Source organism: Ogataea angusta, assembly GCF_019207475.1.
Source record: "Ogataea angusta isolate 61-244 chromosome Unknown 61-244_NODE_2_length_1002155_cov_89.706849, whole genome shotgun sequence".
Taxonomy (NCBI): Eukaryota; Fungi; Ascomycota; class Pichiomycetes; order Pichiales; family Pichiaceae; genus Ogataea; species Ogataea angusta.
This window is the reverse complement of record NW_025065216.1, coordinates 319,751-336,986: the sequence shown is the minus strand read 5'-3', so window position 1 is coordinate 336,986 and position 17,236 is coordinate 319,751. Positions and strand designations below refer to the sequence as shown.

The 17,236-nt window shown below is 43.1% G+C and overlaps 13 protein-coding genes across 13 annotated transcripts; 8 read left to right on the top strand and 5 right to left on the bottom strand.

Moving 5' to 3' along the window:
- Positions 1–205: 205 nt before the first annotated feature.
- On the top strand, positions 206–670 carry KL928_001011 (uncharacterized protein; the record flags this gene model as incomplete). Its single annotated transcript, XM_043201330.1, has 1 exon — positions 206–670. One exon carries the CDS (start codon positions 206–208, stop codon positions 668–670), a length of 465 nt encoding a protein of 154 aa, XP_043061470.1.
- Positions 671–770: 100 nt separating this feature from the next.
- On the top strand, positions 771–1,877 carry KL928_001010 (uncharacterized protein; the record flags this gene model as incomplete). Its single annotated transcript, XM_043201329.1, has 1 exon — positions 771–1,877. The coding sequence occupies one exon, from the start codon at positions 771–773 to the stop codon at positions 1,875–1,877; it is 1,107 nt and encodes a 368-aa protein (XP_043061469.1).
- Positions 1,878–1,934: 57 nt separating this feature from the next.
- KL928_001009 (uncharacterized protein) lies at positions 1,935–2,639 on the bottom strand (the record flags this gene model as incomplete). The annotated part of the gene is made up of 1 exon (XM_043201327.1): positions 1,935–2,639. The coding sequence occupies one exon, from the start codon at positions 2,637–2,639 to the stop codon at positions 1,935–1,937; it is 705 nt and encodes a 234-aa protein (XP_043061468.1).
- Positions 2,640–3,140: 501 nt separating this feature from the next.
- On the top strand, positions 3,141–4,295 carry KL928_001008 (uncharacterized protein; the record flags this gene model as incomplete). The annotated part of the gene is made up of 1 exon (XM_043201326.1): positions 3,141–4,295. The coding sequence occupies one exon, from the start codon at positions 3,141–3,143 to the stop codon at positions 4,293–4,295; it is 1,155 nt and encodes a 384-aa protein (XP_043061467.1).
- A 202-nt stretch (positions 4,296–4,497) lies between these two features.
- KL928_001007 (uncharacterized protein) lies at positions 4,498–5,805 on the top strand (the record flags this gene model as incomplete). Its single annotated transcript, XM_043201325.1, has 1 exon — positions 4,498–5,805. The coding sequence occupies one exon, from the start codon at positions 4,498–4,500 to the stop codon at positions 5,803–5,805; it is 1,308 nt and encodes a 435-aa protein (XP_043061466.1).
- A 95-nt stretch (positions 5,806–5,900) lies between these two features.
- Positions 5,901–6,812, top strand: KL928_001006 (uncharacterized protein; the record flags this gene model as incomplete). The annotated part of the gene is made up of 1 exon (XM_043201324.1): positions 5,901–6,812. One exon carries the CDS (start codon positions 5,901–5,903, stop codon positions 6,810–6,812), a length of 912 nt encoding a protein of 303 aa, XP_043061465.1.
- A 2-nt stretch (positions 6,813–6,814) lies between these two features.
- On the bottom strand, positions 6,815–8,017 carry KL928_001005 (uncharacterized protein; the record flags this gene model as incomplete). Its single annotated transcript, XM_043201323.1, has 1 exon — positions 6,815–8,017. The coding sequence occupies one exon, from the start codon at positions 8,015–8,017 to the stop codon at positions 6,815–6,817; it is 1,203 nt and encodes a 400-aa protein (XP_043061464.1).
- A 756-nt stretch (positions 8,018–8,773) lies between these two features.
- Positions 8,774–11,089, top strand: KL928_001004 (uncharacterized protein; the record flags this gene model as incomplete). The annotated part of the gene is made up of 1 exon (XM_043201322.1): positions 8,774–11,089. The coding sequence occupies one exon, from the start codon at positions 8,774–8,776 to the stop codon at positions 11,087–11,089; it is 2,316 nt and encodes a 771-aa protein (XP_043061463.1).
- A 358-nt stretch (positions 11,090–11,447) lies between these two features.
- KL928_001003 (uncharacterized protein) lies at positions 11,448–13,838 on the bottom strand (the record flags this gene model as incomplete). The annotated part of the gene is made up of 1 exon (XM_043201321.1): positions 11,448–13,838. The coding sequence occupies one exon, from the start codon at positions 13,836–13,838 to the stop codon at positions 11,448–11,450; it is 2,391 nt and encodes a 796-aa protein (XP_043061462.1).
- Positions 13,839–13,909: 71 nt separating this feature from the next.
- Positions 13,910–15,295, top strand: KL928_001002 (uncharacterized protein; the record flags this gene model as incomplete). The annotated part of the gene is made up of 1 exon (XM_043201320.1): positions 13,910–15,295. One exon carries the CDS (start codon positions 13,910–13,912, stop codon positions 15,293–15,295), a length of 1,386 nt encoding a protein of 461 aa, XP_043061461.1.
- Positions 15,296–15,335: 40 nt separating this feature from the next.
- On the bottom strand, positions 15,336–15,725 carry KL928_001001 (uncharacterized protein; the record flags this gene model as incomplete). The annotated part of the gene is made up of 1 exon (XM_043201319.1): positions 15,336–15,725. The coding sequence occupies one exon, from the start codon at positions 15,723–15,725 to the stop codon at positions 15,336–15,338; it is 390 nt and encodes a 129-aa protein (XP_043061460.1).
- A 64-nt stretch (positions 15,726–15,789) lies between these two features.
- On the top strand, positions 15,790–16,284 carry KL928_001000 (uncharacterized protein; the record flags this gene model as incomplete). Its single annotated transcript, XM_043201318.1, has 1 exon — positions 15,790–16,284. One exon carries the CDS (start codon positions 15,790–15,792, stop codon positions 16,282–16,284), a length of 495 nt encoding a protein of 164 aa, XP_043061459.1.
- Positions 16,285–16,409: 125 nt separating this feature from the next.
- Positions 16,410–17,220, bottom strand: KL928_000999 (uncharacterized protein; the record flags this gene model as incomplete). The annotated part of the gene is made up of 2 exons (XM_043206755.1): positions 16,410–16,434; positions 16,496–17,220. The coding sequence occupies 2 exons, from the start codon at positions 17,218–17,220 to the stop codon at positions 16,410–16,412; spliced, it is 750 nt and encodes a 249-aa protein (XP_043061458.1).
- Between the last annotated feature and the right edge of the window lie 16 nt (positions 17,221–17,236).

Genomic DNA, 17,236 nt, shown 5'->3' with positions numbered 1-17,236 from the left:
CTAGCGTGAATCGTGCCACTACACCGGGTGAAAATATATTTTCGTGGTGGCCTACCAGGGATTCGCGAAGAAGCCAACCAGTGAAAGACAATTCAAAATTACAAAAAACAATTAGTTGTATCGATTTACAATCAAGGTAGGTACTTTTAGCCTTGCTTGTTGACCACTGCTTGTACTTGCCGGGATTTTTGTGCTAACTTTCTAGATGTTGAGACAGACCATTCGACTAGCCAGACCGGCCAGACTTTTCTCCACTTCTGTCATTGCCAGAAATGCATCGCAGGCCCCAAAGGAGTTCAAGACAGCCAAAAGCCTTAGTGAAGTCGTTGACAAGTACGACTTAGTCGGTCCCGGTGCTCAGCCTGGTACCGTCCCTACTGACTTGGAACAAGCTACCGGTCTTGAAAGACTTGAATTGCTTGGTAAGTTGGAGGGTGTTGAGGTTTTCGAGAACGAGCCTCTTGACTCTTCCAGAAAAGGCACCATGGCCGACCCAATCGTTGTGAACTCGTACGACGACTACAGATATGTTGGATGCACCGGTTCCCCGGCTGGTTCCCACGAAATCATGTGGCTGAAGCCTACCGTGGAGAAGGTTGCCAGATGTTGGGAGTGCGGTTCCGTGTACAAATTGAAGTATTTGGGAACTGGAGAAGGCCATCACCATTAGGTATAGATATGTTATAATACGAAATTCGCCAGAAATCTTTATATGTACAGTACAAAAAAAAAGTAAGCTCCTTTCTAGCTGGCCCCTGTTGCGACGAAGAATGATGACTGAAATGCGTGGTACGAAGCCCCGGGTCGTTTTCTTCGGGGGGCTGAATGAGAATTTACCAGAATTCAAACAATTTACGAAGACATTTGACGTCGTATTCTATGAGCTGGTTTCTAGAGAGCAGTTTGTGTCTGATCTGAATACTAAACTACAAAATGTCGTGGCAATTTACGGTGCATGGGCTCCATTCGGCAAGATTGGAAATCTGGACAAAGAGCTGGTGGTCAAGCTGCCGTCGTCGTTGAAACTGATTACTGTTTGTTCTGCAGGGTATGGTGGAATAGACCTGGAGGCCTTGCGTGTGAGGGGAATCAAATTTTGCAATTCACCAACCTTTGGTGCTTCTGCAGTGGCAGAGACTGTTTTATACCATGTCTTGAATGGGTTTCGAAAGTTCGGCTTGTTTGAAGCGACTCTTCGCCAGAATCCGCATACAATTGAGGCTCGCTCACTACTGGGAAATGTAAAAACTTTTGATGCTGACCGTGGGGTGTTTGTCTTTGACCACAGCAATAAGACAAAGTACTGTTTTGGACATCATGTGGGAACCATTGATGTCCATTCGCCCGTGGGGAAAACTGCTACCGTCATAGGTTTTGGAGCTATCGGTAAAGAAGTGGGGGCGAGGCTCTCCAGTCTAGGTATGAACATCATCTATATCAAACGAAACAGGCTTTCTCCAGAGGAGGAGGGTCAGCTGGGTTACAGAGTTCGCTACGCCGCCAGGATTCATGATGTGGCAGCTGAATCAGACTGTATAGTTCTTTGTCTTCCTGCCACTCCGCAATCGATCAATATGATCAATAGAGATGTCATTCAATTGATGAAGAAAGGCGTGGTTCTGGTTAATGTTGGTCGTGGGTCCCTCATCAACGACAAAGATATGATACAGGGATTGAAAGACGGGAGGATAGGATTTGTGGGTCTGGACGTGTTCCCCGAAGAGCCGCTAGTTCACCATTGTGAAAGACAAGATATGTCCTTGACTCCTCATGTGGGATCGGCAACAAGTGAGAATTTTGATCAGACAGCCATTTTCTGTTTGAAAAACATTACACAGTACTTCCTCCACGGTAAAATAGAAAATCTGCAAAACTAAATATCTAAAAATCTTAAATTGGATAGTAAATAAATATTATAAATAGAACTCGAGACGCTACAGATCGCTGCGGGTGACAGTGGAAACGTCCAGCGGCTCATTGACCAGAACCTTTGGCCCTGAAAATGGTTCACAGGAATCCCTTTTGGTTGTCCCAATAGGAACTTTTTTCCCTGACTTCAAGGCCTCTAGGATCTCCACAGCGGACTCGGCAGTCAAATCCTCGTAGTAGTCGTCATTGATCTGCATCATAGGTGCATTGACACATGCACCCAAACACTCAACCTCCTCGAGACTAAATAACCCGTCTGGGGTAGTCTGATTCGGTTGCAAGTTCAAATGTTTCATGATTGCGTCAATGACTGAATCGGAATTGCACAGCTGACAGGGCGTGGTTGTGCAAATTTGTATGTGGTACTTCCCAACTGGCTCTCTGTGGTACATAGTGTAGAAGGAAGCAACCTCGTACACTCTCATGGCCGGCATGTCGAGGAGCTCAGCCACATGATTCATAACAGCGATCGAAGTGAACCCCGCCTGTCTTTGTCCCAGATCAAGCAAAGGCATGACTGCAGATTTCTTGTATTGCGGCGGATATCTCTTCAAGATCTCCTTAGCGAGCTCTTTGTTTTCAGGAGTGAATTCAAACTTCATCTTTTGGTTGTTGTGCTGATTGTCCCGATGAACCGCAACAATGTGCAGTGCGCGTCCCATAAAGGGACGCCTTGCAATGCTCAAATGTGTATATTTGGAGAGAAACATGAATTGGAGTTGGGAACAAAAGATGGGGTAATTTTCCAAATTTACATATTTGATTAGCTAATCAACATTATGGGGGCCAAGCTACACAACATTGAAACACACGGCGCCAGCAACACGTTATGACCGTCGTGCATTACAATTGAATCACTCAAATGCATTGACTCCTATATGACTCAATTTGGAGAGATTTGTGACCTGCCAGTGAGCAATATAAATCAAGATGTGTTTTCCCTGCTTTAAGTTCGAAGAAAATAGAGCGAAATCCTTTTTACTGGGAGTAGAACTACACTAAATTTGACCGTACCCACACCTTCGATATCGTGCCCACTTGTCTCATCCAGATCATTCAACGATATCCCATTTACGTTAAGATCAGGCTATTCGTAAAATAACATTAGTGAGCAAATTAATTGGGATTTTAATCATCATAGCCAAGAATTAGGGATTATTCACCTCATCGCGTCGAAATTACTTTTTTTAGATTTCAAACTGCTTTGCCAAATGACTAAGAAGCTATCGCTCGAAACAGAACTTGTCCACGTGGAGGACACCAACACCCACAATGCCTCAATTACTCCAGCATACATGTCTGCAACTTTCAAGGCCAAAGACCTTGACGAAATGGGTCCGTACGACTACACCAGGTCGGGAAATCCTACTCGTTCAGCTTTGCAGAATCACCTGTCCAAGATCATGAAAGCCAAGCATGTCTACGCTCTGAACTCAGGAATGGCAGCTTTGGACGTCATTGTCAGAAGCTTGAACCCGGGTGACGAAGTTGTCGCTGGTGATGATCTTTACGGTGGAACTGACAGACTGTTGACATACATCAAAACTTTCAATCACATTAAGGTGGGTCACTATGACACTACAAATTTGGAGCTCATCACCTCCAAGATAACAAAGAACACAAAGATGGTTGTCCTGGAGTCACCAACTAACCCTCTGATCAAGATCTGTGATCTCAAGGCCATTGCAGATCATGCCCACAAGCAAAACCCGGACTGTGTAGTTGTTTTCGACAACACCATGATGACGCCTCTGTTCATGTCTCCTTTGGAGCTGGGAGCCGATATTCAATACGAGTCTGCTACAAAGTACTTGAATGGACATCACGACATTATGGCTGGTGTGATTGCAACCAACAGTGACGAGTTGGCCAAAAAGGTTTTTTTTGTCATCAACGCTACAGGTGCTGGTATCGCTCCTTTTGACTCTTGGCTGCTGCTTAGGGGCCTCAAGACATTGGCTTTGAGGGTTGAAAGACAACAGGAGAATGCCTTGAAAATTGCAAAGTGGCTTGAGTCGCAAAATATAAAGGTTAGATATCCAGGGTTGGAGTCTCATCCACAGTACGAGCTCCACAAGAAACAATGTAAAGGTACTGGAGCAGTACTGTCCTTTGAAACGGGAGACGTGGCTGTTAGCAAGAGAATTATTGCGGCCTGTGAGCTGTACTCTGTCACAGTGTCTTTTGGATATGTGGCTTCACTGATTTCTCTTCCATGCTTGATGAGTCATGCATCGATTTCCGCGGAAACTAGAAAGGAGAGAGAGTTCCCTGAAGACCTCATTCGGTTGTGCGCCGGTATTGAAAGCGCAGACGATTTGATCGAAGACCTTGCTCATGCTTTTAAAGTCGCTGGATTTAGATGATTTTAGACCTATAATACATGCTACACCTTAGCGTCCACCTAGTAATCCGTGCACCAGCGCCATAAAATTTTTCCGCGGCGAGAAATGATTGAAGCATATCAACAGATAAAAGGAGGAGAAACAAAACCAAGAAAAAGCATTAGTTACGATTGAGTCAGTAGTCCAAGAAACCGCGATTGTTATGAACACCTAAATTCAATCTATGTCAGCCTTGCAACATAAAAGATCGGGTTCTTCCAATACGGCTCAACAGGTGAATAGAAACATAATAGCCTCACACTATCAGATTGCGCAAAAAATAGGCGAAGGCTCGTTCGGTATCATCTTCAAAGGGTATGACTTGCTGAGAGACAACCAACCAGTGGCGATAAAGTTTGAGAGCCGAAAATCTGAAGCCCCTCAGTTGAAGGACGAGTTCAAAGCGTACAAGATTCTCAATAGTGCTATAAATAATTACCTGCGCGATGGGCCTGAGAACGACAACCACCACTATCTTTCAATTGAGGGTATTCCGAAGGTGTACTATTTTGGTCAAGAAGGTTACTACAACATACTCATAATTCAACTACTTGGACCTTCGCTGGAAGACTTGTTTGAGTGGTGCGGTAGAAGATTCAGCGTCAAAACGGTGGCACAGGTGGCCAAGCAGATGATTCAAAGAATCCAGTTCGTTCATGAGAATGATCTCATTTATCGCGACGTCAAACCTGACAATTTCCTCATTGGCGCAACCTCTGACGACAATCTGATATATTTGGTGGACTTCGGAATGATCAAACAATACAGAAATCCTGTTACCAAGCAGCATATACCGTATAGAGAACGGAAGTCGCTGAGCGGCACTGCACGATACATGTCTATCAACACGCATCTGGGAAGAGAACAATCAAGGCGAGACGATCTGGAATCTCTTGGTCACGTTTTTCTGTATTTTTTGAAAGGGGAGCTTCCGTGGCAAGGGCTCAAGGCGCCAACGAACAAGATGAAGTACGAGAAGATCGGGGAAAAGAAGCAAGCCACTTCAATCCAGCAACTTTGTCATAAACTACCGAAGGCATTTGCAGACTACCTCACATATGCTCGCAACCTGCGTTTCGAGGAAGAGCCCAATTACGAGTATCTCATTTCGTTGATGGATGCCGCGCTAGAGGACATCGGCGAGGTGGACGATGGCTATTACGACTGGATGAAGCTGAACGATGGGAAAGGCTGGGATTGGAATAAAAACAAGAAAACCAATCTCAATGGATACGGGTCTAACAATCACCATGCTAGCAGACAACACAAGTCAAATAAGGCTTTTGCTCCAACGCGACGCGTTTCGCAGCACACAAAGAGCGATCCACACGAGAGTCAACCACGGTCGAAAGTGGATGAGAACACTCGGCTTCTTTTAGGAGCTGCTAACGGCCATTACGACTCGTCAGGAGATCCGTACCAGCAGGACATAGAAGAGAATCCGGAAGGGATTTTTGGCTTTTTCAAGAGCGTGTTCTGTTGTTGTCTGTAGTGTATAATAGAGGTAGAATGATGAGACGAAAATTCGAAAATTTCTGATCGCGACAATAATATTCAATTCTTTATCAAGCACCAGACTGTTAAACCATGTCGGTGTTTGAGCTTGGTGACCGTGCGCTAGTTTATCAGGGGGAGTTGCTGTATGAGGCTAAGATACTCAAGATTTATTATCCCTTGTCAAAGATAATAAAATTCAATGACGAGAAAACCAAAGATGTTGCTGAAACCGCACCAGAACCGGTGTTTCTAGAGAAATATCGATCGTCAAAAGCCTATTTCGTTCACTACAAAGGATGGAAGTCCAAGTGGGACGAATGGGTCACACCAGAAAGAATCTTGCCTTATAACAAAGAGAACTTAATCAAACAGAAGGAGTTGGTCCAAAACCATCGATCTGGTGGATCATCCGTTTCGAACCGACCTAAAGTGAAATTAACATTGAAAGGCACAGTTAAGCAGACAAATAATGGGCCATCGAACTTTGCTGAACCCTCTAAAAAGGCTGAGCTGAGAGTCCAAATACCTGATTCAATAAAATTCGTTTTGGTAGACGACTGGGAAAATGTGACGAAAAAGCGCAAGCTGGTTCATCTGCCTTCTAAAGACTGCATCGCCAACATTATAACAGCATACACTACACAACTTCAACTTACTTCGACGACTCAAGACGATCCCGCGCTCGACAATAAGCTTGAAATTGCTCGCAGCCTACGGCTCTATTTCAACCAAGCGTTAGGCTCGTTGCTTCTTTACCGTCATGAGAGGACGCAGTACAAGATGGTGCTGGATAAATTTCCCGACTCTGAGATGTCGCAAATCTATGGATTAAACCATTTACTAAGACTTTGCGCCATTCTGCCCAATTTAGTGATACAATCGACTATGGACCCACAAAGTATTTCTCTAGTACGCAACTTTTTGGAGGACTTTTACGTGTTCTTGTGTGCCAACCTGAAAGATCTTATTGAAGATTATGAAAACGACCTGCCCACGTATTGAATTTAAATATAAGTCTCTATACCATCGATACAGAGATCGAGTTGTCGCATCAGCTTGTCAAGAGGCGCTTGTTCGACTAAGGTTACATCCGAATGATTACTGGGTTTGCGAGCTGATTGTTGTACGGACTCGTGATGCAGCCCCATGTAACTGTCGTCAAGACTTATAAGTTTCCCGTTAGACGATTTCAAGCTGACAATACCGGTCTTGGAAGACTCAATGGACGTACCACACTGATAGCTTTCATAGTCTTTTCCGCCAACGGAACATTTGACCGGGCTGTCTCTGAAGACGACATCTTTCATGTTCCAATGGACAATGCGTCCGTCTTTGGCTCCTGTAAAGATACTGTTTTCTGAAACCCATTCAATGGCTGTGATGGTACTTGAATGGCCGCCCATGGTGGCGAGCGGCTGCTGTTTCCGAATATCCCACAGCTGGATACTGCTATCCTCTCCTGCAGCGCATAGTTGATACGGATTTTGTGGAGACCATTCTATGATGCGCGTTTTGGTGTGCTTATATGAAAGATATGTCGAAGTGCAGAGCTCCCTCTGGGTTGCAGATCTCATATCGAACAGCCTGACACCGAACGATCCTGCGAAAGCGACCAGCCCGTCGTTATTTTCACTAGCTGCAAAGGATTTGATGCCGTGGGCTTTGTTTTTGTAGAGAGGACTTGAGGATCTTGAAGTGTCCCATAAAAAGATGTTCTCCTTGTAGATAGACATCATAGAATTCGTCATACAAGATTTCCATGACTTTGGACTTATCTCAACTTGGAAGTCGTCCCCAATATCGGTTAGCGAAGTATGCTTTCTGTGGTTGAACTGTTTTATGAGGTCGACGTGGGTCATATTAGCAGACCTGACGTTTGGAATAAGAGAAAGGTTAGCAATGCCATTAGTGTGGCCAGTCATCATCAGGTTCAAATCATTTGTCTCGTCAAGAACATTGTGCAACCAATTTACACAGCAGACATTTGGTGCGCTAAAGCTTGCCAGGTAACCAAGCAAGTTCTTCTCGGTGTCCAGCTTGAAGATCTTGACATTCTGGAGGCATGCGGAAGATCCAACGGCAGCCAAGCCCTGGCTGACATCCATACAATTTAAAAACTCGTATGGATTCAATGGAGAGCCGTAATCGATTTTCCAGTAGCTAGATTGCAAACCCTTTTGCACAGGCGACTCATCAATTGGATACATTAAAAGAATGACTAAAGTTGGTTTTGGGTATGATAGGTAAAGGCCAATAGAGAGAATTGCACTTTTATAGACCAGCCTTGTGTTTTATACTTTGAAACATCTTCGAGAAGGCTGGATTGAAACCAGTTTATTTTCGGTATGCACTGCCTGGTTTGGAAGCCAAGCCGGTAAAATTTAGATTTGCCAAGTTGTATTATTTTCGTACCCTGCTCCCAGATTGTGCACGTCATCTTCAATTGTCCGCTTGGTGGCCGAATGATTGGTTTCCTTTTCGCGAAAGAAATTTGGTTACATTTGTACTTTTGTCTATTGCAACTCTAGAACTCAAAAAGCAAGAACTAAAAGTTACACTCGTGTTCGCGAAACTCATGTTCCTTAACTTATCTAACTCATAATCTGCCGTAGGCAACTTTCTAGCTTGTTGAGGATATCTTCAAGATCTCGCGGTTAATGCGTCTGGTACGTTCGTAAATAACCAAAACGTATTAGCTAATGCTTAAATAATCGCGGGATTACAGGAAGGAAAAATATCAGAAGGCGATATTGACTAATTGATTTGTTTGTAACGTCATCATACCCATTTTACGGTTAGAGTGGGGGTTTTGCTTGGCTTTAAAGTGAAAAAAGACGGGTTCGGCTACTGCATCTATTGCTTTTCTAGGGTATCCAAGATCATTTACTGCATTGTGACCAGGTTTGTCACCAAAACTATAGGTAACCTCCTTTCAAAAACACAATTCTATTTTTCGGCCTACAATGTCAACGAGGTCTAAAATTCGGGTCAGAGTGATCGCAGCTGAGGGACTATGTAAGCGGGACGTGTTTCGGTCTCCTGATCCCTTTGCAGTTTTGACGGTTGATGGCGCACAGACGCAAACAACCGAGACTGCCAAAAAGACGTTGTCACCGCACTGGAACCAATCTTTCGAGTTTTCTGTGACGGAAAATTCCATACTGATAGTGCAGATATTTGATCAAAAGAAGTTCAAGAAGAAGGACCAAGGATTTTTGGGTGTCGTCAATATCAAAGTTGGCGATGTCATTAATTTGAACGATACATCGAGCGAACAGACCGTTGCTGAAGAGTTGAAGAGGTCTAACTCTCATCTGACGGTCTCAGGAAAATTGATACTTACGATCTCGCATCAGAATGCTTCTGCGAGAGACTCCAGAGATCCTTCCAATTTTGCGCAAACCAACACATCAGCGCAGACACCTGCGTCCACCATAGCTTCACCTTCGGTGTCCAGCCCAAGGGCTCCAGTGGATACTGGGAATTTGAACAATCAATTTCCAGGCTCCGCTGCTGCTGCGGCTATATCATCCTCCGTTAGACCTGCACCAGCAAGACAATTTTCCTCGTTTGAAGACCAATATGGTAGACTTCCACCTGGCTGGGAGCGGAGAACTGATAACTTTGGCAGAACTTACTATGTCGATCACAACTCGAGAACCACCACTTGGAAGAGACCCACATTGGACCAATCTGAAAGTCAAAGAGAACAAGAAAGGGAAAGAGCAAGAGAGGCCGAAAGAACGCAATACCGTAATAGATCTCTGCCCGAGACCAATTCTCAGGTAGATCAGGCTACTGCAATGACCATGGCTGCCACCGGAGCAACGAGTCCTGGCTTAGGCGAACTTCCTCCAGGTTGGGAACAACGTTTTACCCCAGAGGGAAGGCCATATTATGTTGACCACAACAGCAGAACTACTACATGGGTTGATCCAAGAAGGCAGCAATTTGTTAAAAGCTTTGGTAACAATGGAGGTTACAATGCACAGCGATTGTCAGCGATGGGTCCGCTTCCAAGTGGTTGGGAAATGAGATTAGCCAATACATCTAGAGTTTATTTTGTCGACCACAATACCAAAACCACGACATGGGACGATCCAAGATTGCCATCATCGCTTGACCAGAATGTTCCTCAATACAAACGTGATTTCAGAAGAAAGTTGGTGTATTTCAGATCACAGCCTGCAATAAGAATTTTGCCCGGGCAGTGTCACATCAAGGTTAGAAGAGATCATCTTATGGAAGATGCTTTCCGTGACATTATGAGACAAACTCCAGAAGATTTGAAGAAGAGATTGATGATTAAGTTTGAGGGAGAAGAAGGACTGGATTACGGTGGAGTTTCGAGAGAGTTCTTCCAGCAACTGTCGCACGAAATGTTTAATCCATTTTACTGTCTTTTCCAATATGCATCGAGCGACAATTACACACTTCAAATCAATCCAAACTCAGGCGTGAACCCAGAACACCTGACATACTTCAAATTCATTGGAAGAACTGTCGGTTTGGGTGTGTTCCATCGTCGTTTCCTGGATGCTTTCTTTGTGGGTGCAATGTATAAAATGATGCTTCATAAGAAGATTGTGCTACAAGATTTGGAAAGTGTGGATGCTGAGATGTACAAATCTTTATGCTGGATGCTCGAGAATGACATCACCGACGTCATTTACGAGACATTCTCGATTGAAGAAGATAGATTTGGTGAGAAGGTTATCATTGATCTGAAACCAAACGGAAGAAACATCGAGGTGACGAATGAAAATAAGAGAGAATATGTCGAGCTGAAGACCGAATGGATTATCTCCAAGCCAGTGGAGGCTCAATTTAAGGCATTCATGGATGGATTCAACGAGCTGATTCCGCAAGAGTTAGTTTCGGTCTTCGACGAAAGGGAATTGGAGCTTTTAATTGGAGGACTGGCAGATATTGACATTGAAGATTGGAAAAAACATACAGACTACAGAGGTTATCAGGAGAGTGACGAAGTGATCCAGTGGTTCTGGAAGTGCGTGAGTGAGTGGGAAGGAGAGCAGAGAGCAAGGTTATTGCAATTCACCACCGGTACTTCCAGAATTCCCGTCAATGGATTCAAGGATTTACAGGGATCGGATGGTCCAAGACGTTTCACTATAGAAAAAGCTGGAGAGCCAGACCAGCTTCCAAAATCGCACACTTGTTTTAACAGAGTGGATCTGCCTCCGTACAAAGATTACGAGTCGCTGAAAAAGAAGCTCACTATTGCCGTTGAAGAAACTATAGGTTTTGGCCAAGAGTGATCCATTGACCTGTTAATACGAATTCTCTTTTCTAATTTATGAGTATCTGAAATTAAGAGATATAGGCGTAATAATGATGTATGTGTTCTTGGAGACACCACTTTGTCTAGCTCGAGAGTGATGTACTATGATGCACAGTATTTATTTATCCTTAGCCAATCGGAGCCTCAGCTCCTAGATTCATGACAAAACATCATTCGAAAAGGAGCTGTAGACCAATGAAAAGATCTACCTTGAGAATCCGATGAGAAGGAATGATTAATTATACTTTTTTTTGTTCCATCATTTTTCCCAGGGAAGAGCTGTGTAAGGGTGTATCTGAGAAATAATAATAATCCCAAGTGTAATTGACATGCATTCATGCTAAATAATGGTATATATTTTTATCTGCTTCATCTCTTGCCAAATACTCTTTCTCGATCAAGTCTTCGATTCTCTGTTTGATAAAGGAAGGCTGTGGCTTAAATCTGCTTATGAGTTGGCGAATGACCTCGTTCACCAGCTCCTGGTGATTGGATTGTCTGCGAGCTTTCATAATGCGCACAACCGCAGCTTCAGTTTCAAGAATTCTTGATTTATTGATGGCATCCATTGTCTCAGATCTTTGTGAATCGTCTTCCACCTTTGAACCAGAAGACACAGTAGAAACCTTTATTTTTGTTTGAGGAGACTTGAACTGTTCATTCACCGAGAAGACATCTGTAGGGCGAATATCTTTGGACATCGGGGTTTTCTTCAGTAGTCGGGTTCTCGAAGCCACAGAAATAGATTGCAAATGCCGTATCAAGTCTGGTTTGGGAATTCTAGTTATTTCGTAAATCTCTTCAAAAGTATATTCTTGTTTATCCGAGCACTCTTTGAAACATGCGAGAATGATAATTGCAGAATATGTTGACATGTTCACTTCGTAAGTCTTTTTGGGATAGTGAATTCGAATATCAACAGTACCAAAGTTTGGAGCCCACGTTAGATTTCGTCCACCGTATTTAGTCATGTAGAATGACTCGTATCTATTTCTCAAAAGCTCCAGCTCTTCTGGGTATTGCACCTCACTCAGCGATTTGTTGATAGGCATAGGCCAGAAAGTGGTAGTTAGAATCGATGTTTCCATATCCAGCTTTCTACCATTGACTTTGCGAATTTCCTCGTCTCCACAGAGTTTTCGATTGAACTCTCCTGATAAATCTTGTGAAATCTTGATATCTTTGAACATTCCTTCGAATTGCGATGTGAATGAAGAGCCTATTTCTTGTTTGAGTTTCGTGATCATGTTCATTTCAATATCGTTAGAGCTTGATTTTTGTTGCAGCAGACGCCTTGCGAGATGATTCTTGTAGTATTTCTCAAAGACATCCTTTTCTTTGATAAACCGGAAAACAATGATTGATTTGTCCAACAGGTTTTCCACTTCCTCCTGCGATTTGTCCCTAAATGATTTTTTAATTCCATCGTCAATGTACAGCGACAGGTACTCGGCAGTTTTATTATCGAGATTCAGAAACTCGGAAACGGAAGATTCAACTTCCCTCACGATACCAGGATTTCCATCAAAGGCATTCTTGATTATCACGTCAAATTTCTCCTTCAGATCCAAGAAATTTTGAATCCAACGCACCGCGAACTGTGTAGCGCTTTCCTTACCGCTCTTTCTCTTTGCTCGCTTATCTGGGTCCTGATCCTCAGCGATTTTGTCTTGAAGTTCCAACTCCTCTTTTGTTTTGCTATTCAAGTCTTCACAGTTACTGAGAACTATGAGGCGAAGCTGTCTTTTTAGCATTTCAAACTCGGAATCAACGCGTCCTATGAGTCTGTACAAGGAGGCCAACATTTTGAAGTTATTTTCACTAATCCAATTTCGAAGTCCATCTTTTTCAAGTTTCATTATTGACTCCATATTCCGTGCTATCAGATCGTTGTCCATTAGCTCGATAAGTTTCGGCGACGTCACATCAGGAAGGTATAATTGGATCCTTGCCTCCTCATCTTGGCTGAGTTGCGTAACACTGTCAATGTATACCGTTCCCGATTGGTATGTTAAAAGCTCCGTAGCCTTCTGTTCAAAATACGTGTGACTTTGTTGTAATAGCACAGGTTCAAAATAGCGTAGATAATAATTTTCTCCATAGGGAACCTTGTCATCTGAGTCCAGGGATATTGTTTCTGAGAGTGAGCTAAACATGTAGATGATCGCCTTGATAATAAATTTGTCTATGATCTCGCCGTGTCTGCTGCGATTGATGTATTCGATGATGATGTCAATGACTGCCATACCAATCTCGTTTTGATTATATTTGATCACACTATCCCTAAAAGCCTTGAGCCCAACATCGTAGATCAGCGGCAAATGAAACTCTTTTGCATAAACCCTATCAAGATACATCAGCACATCGCTGATCATGCGCATACTCAGCAAGTGGTCTTCCCAGACATTGTTCAGTTTTAACAAGAATGATCGGTTATCGTCATTATTAAGACTTTCGAGAAGATGCATACGAGTTTCATTCAGCAAATATTGTTGTATGGTGAGTTCCACATGATCGTAAAGCATCTTACCCTTCTTGCGCAGCACTAAATTGTACGCCTTCCGGTAAAGTTCTTCAAATGACAACTTTGAAGCATTTTTGTGTTGTATTTCTTGAATCGCGTCTCTGATTATGGCCCATGTCTTTTCAAAATCTATCTCGCCGGAAACGATCTTCTTAGGTGGCCGAATCTTGGTCCGCCCACGAACTCCCCAAGCGTTAGACATGTTGATCTAAAGAAGCTGTAATTAGGTTACGCAGCCCAGAAAAAAAGTTGTTTTCGCAAACAATCCTCATTATGGCCTCAGACATCTTGGACGTGTTTAACATTAAGGAAGAGGTTCGCGTGCAGCCAAAGAAGCACGCTCGCGGAGACAATGACTTTGGGGCACAATCCAAAAAGAAGAAGCATGCCATGAGCAGAGAACTTTACAACCTTATTGGTACCAATTTGCCTCCTGTCGCTGTTGAAAAAGGCTTTAAATTCAAAGACAAGATCAACTCAGGGAAGGCCAGTCCGTGGGTGTGGGCACCATTCAAAAATGAAGCGAGGACAGACGAGCTCGAGCTTCATCACTGGGTAAAAGGCCCCGTCGTGTCATCAGACGAGAAAATATCATACAATTTTGCAAAGTATAACACCTCTCTTGATATTCCATCGTTCAGCAAGGAAGATTACGACGAGAAGCTGAAGGATCTGAGTGACGATTGGGATTACGAAGAAACCAAGTATCTATTCGATCTGGCTAAGGACTATGACTTAAGGTGGGCGGTGGTATATGACAGATTTGAACATCGTAACGACAAACATAGAAGCCTCGAAGATTTGAAAGAACGACTATATTCTGTGTCGGCGAAACTTTTGAATTCGAACCCTGATGGCACAAGAGATGTTGCTCTCATTAAAGGTCTTGAATCATTTGACAAAAAACAGGAGTTAGAAAGGAAACAGTACTTGAACCGTTTGATCCATAGAGCTCCAACGGAAATTGCTGAAGAAGAATCATTGGTGATCGAGGCCCGAAAGTTTGAGCTGGCTGCGAAAAAGATGCTCATGGAAAGAGCACAGTTGTTGCAGCTTCTCGACTCGCCCCAATCATCCGCCTCAATTGAACAATACACCACCTCGTCTGGTCTTACCCAGCTTTACAATTCTCTTATGACTGTGGACAAGTCAAAGAAACGAAAGCCAGAAGTTCCAGTTCCTCCTCAACTGGGTCCAAACGCCATTCCTCACACGCAACAAATACAACAAGCGCAACAACAGCATTTAATGAGACAACGCCAGGGAAAAAAATCGTCCTTGTCGCAGAAACTGTACGGAGGCAAACAGGAGATCTCACAACAACAGGCACAGTCCGAGGTTTGGCAGCTTCTACAATCCAAGCTTACAGCCGAAGAGATGGAGGTCTATGGATTGAGATTCCACGACGAGAAATTGCAACCAGGAGTTTACATTCGTTCTCAAAAACTTTCTACATTCAAGCCTGCAGTGCAGGCTAAGGTGGCAGAGGTCTTGAACGAATTGCAAATTTCCATGAAACCTACTCTACCAACAGCAAATGTTTGTTCGAAGTTTGATCAGTTACTGCAAAGCATTGCTACGTTGATTGATTTAAAGAAGCAAACAGATAAGCTTAGCGGAGAAGTAACTCTCATCAGGAGTCAGAAGGGGATTGAGTAGAGCGATATGTATATTAATAGCGACAATTACAAGCAGATATCTATCTTTCGAGATTAATGGCGTTGCCGAATTTAGCATAAAGCAGCTTTTTCAGATTATTAAGTTCCTGATCGATGTCCTCAATTTGGCTTTCCAGCTCACTAATTTTAGAGTCCAGCAATTCTTGATCTTTCTCCAATCTATCCACAATTTCAGATTGTTTCATCAAAACAAAGGAATCACCAATCTTGTAATTCAGTTTCTCATCTTCGTCGACAAGTTCAATCTCTAGTGCTAAATCGTCAAGGTATTCTTTCTCCTGTTTGTTCACATCGAGAGTTGCACTCAGCGCGTCTTTCTTTGATATCAATGTAGAGAAAGAGTTAATCTTTAGCTGGTCTTGCCAGGTCACCTCCGTAGTGTTTTTCTGACCCTCTGGTAAAAGTTCCATCTCGTGCAATTGGTTTATTTTTCGCAAATTATTTTTCTGTCAATACGCTATTTATCAACGCGTCATGGCAAACGTCCAATCTAAAGAGCTTATAAAACGCTATCTTACCGATTCGAAGGAATTCCCGCAACTAGTATCGCGGGACAAGTTTCACTCCATAGTTCAGCTAGTCTGCCGCAACCGATTATTGAACGAGGAGGAGGCTCAACTGTATGAAATACTATCGAGACAAAAACAGAACACTCTTGAGCGCGTTGAATTAAGTATTGACCAACTGGATCTGGGACGAATAGGTACAGATAATAATGAGAGTACTGTGCAGCTGGAAGATTTGAGCCTTATGCAATTGACAGAGTCAATGGATCAATTGAACCAGTCTCTGGAGTCACAAATAAAGGCTATTGAGCAGGATGTGAAAGTCGAGCTAGAGGAAATTAATGAGCAAATCGATGCTTTCAATGACCTCAGATATGGAACTATCAACTTTGAATCGTCAGTTGAATCATTATGTACAGATTTACAACAGCTAGAGAAACGCTTACTGGAACTGGGGAAGTAATCACACATTTATATGCTGATCTATATCGGCAACATCAAATTCGTTACCTAGATACTTGAAACTTTCGAACTTCCAATTCAAAGAGCATGACAGATGGAGCATGTACTTGTTGCCGCTTTCGACACCTATAGCTCCAGTTCTTTTTGAATCCTTTATGTATATTAAGCGGCTTATTCGGGAATGCAATAAAGCCATTGCGCACATAGTGCACGGCTCGTGTGTGGTATAGACATGATAATTGAGACAGAGGTAGTTTGTAGGGGATGAAGGGTCTGGATGAGCTTGTCTGCGTTGCAGCTCGTTCTTTGCAATTTCGTCAATGCAATTCATTATTGAATGTTTCATAATGTCCGAGGAACTACGCATATCAAATTTCTGGGCCATTATTCGATCTGTCGATGGGTCAACAAAGATGGTAACCACAGGGAGGTCTTTACTCGTCTTGGACAAGTCCGAAATCAATCTCAGGTAATCTTGTACTTTCTGTTCGCAGAACTGCTTATAGCTTTCATTCAGTTCTTGTATCATAGGATTACCTTTCCAGACAATAGGCCAGTATTTTGCTGACCACTCCGCATTCAGCTCTTTATCAAAAGGCTTATTGAGTGGAACCCTTACTTTTTCGATCCACGTGCGTTTCAACGGACCAAACAATATGCTCTCAAGCTCTTCTTGGCTATATTGATCGCAGGCGCAAAGAAGAACCTTCAGCCAATCTCTATCATCCTTTTCCGTTTTCAAAAACCGTTTCAAATGTCGTAAACTATTAGAGCTCTCTTTGAATTGCGTTTTAATTATCGCATTCATTAAAGAAGACTCTTTGGGTTCAATGTAGACTATCCAGTGGTCAACCAAAAGGGGCTCCACACGGTCTTGGATTTGAACTCTTCGATATTTTTTATAGAAAGTGAACGTTTCATAGTCTATATCATACATATCTCATCGTTGGTAA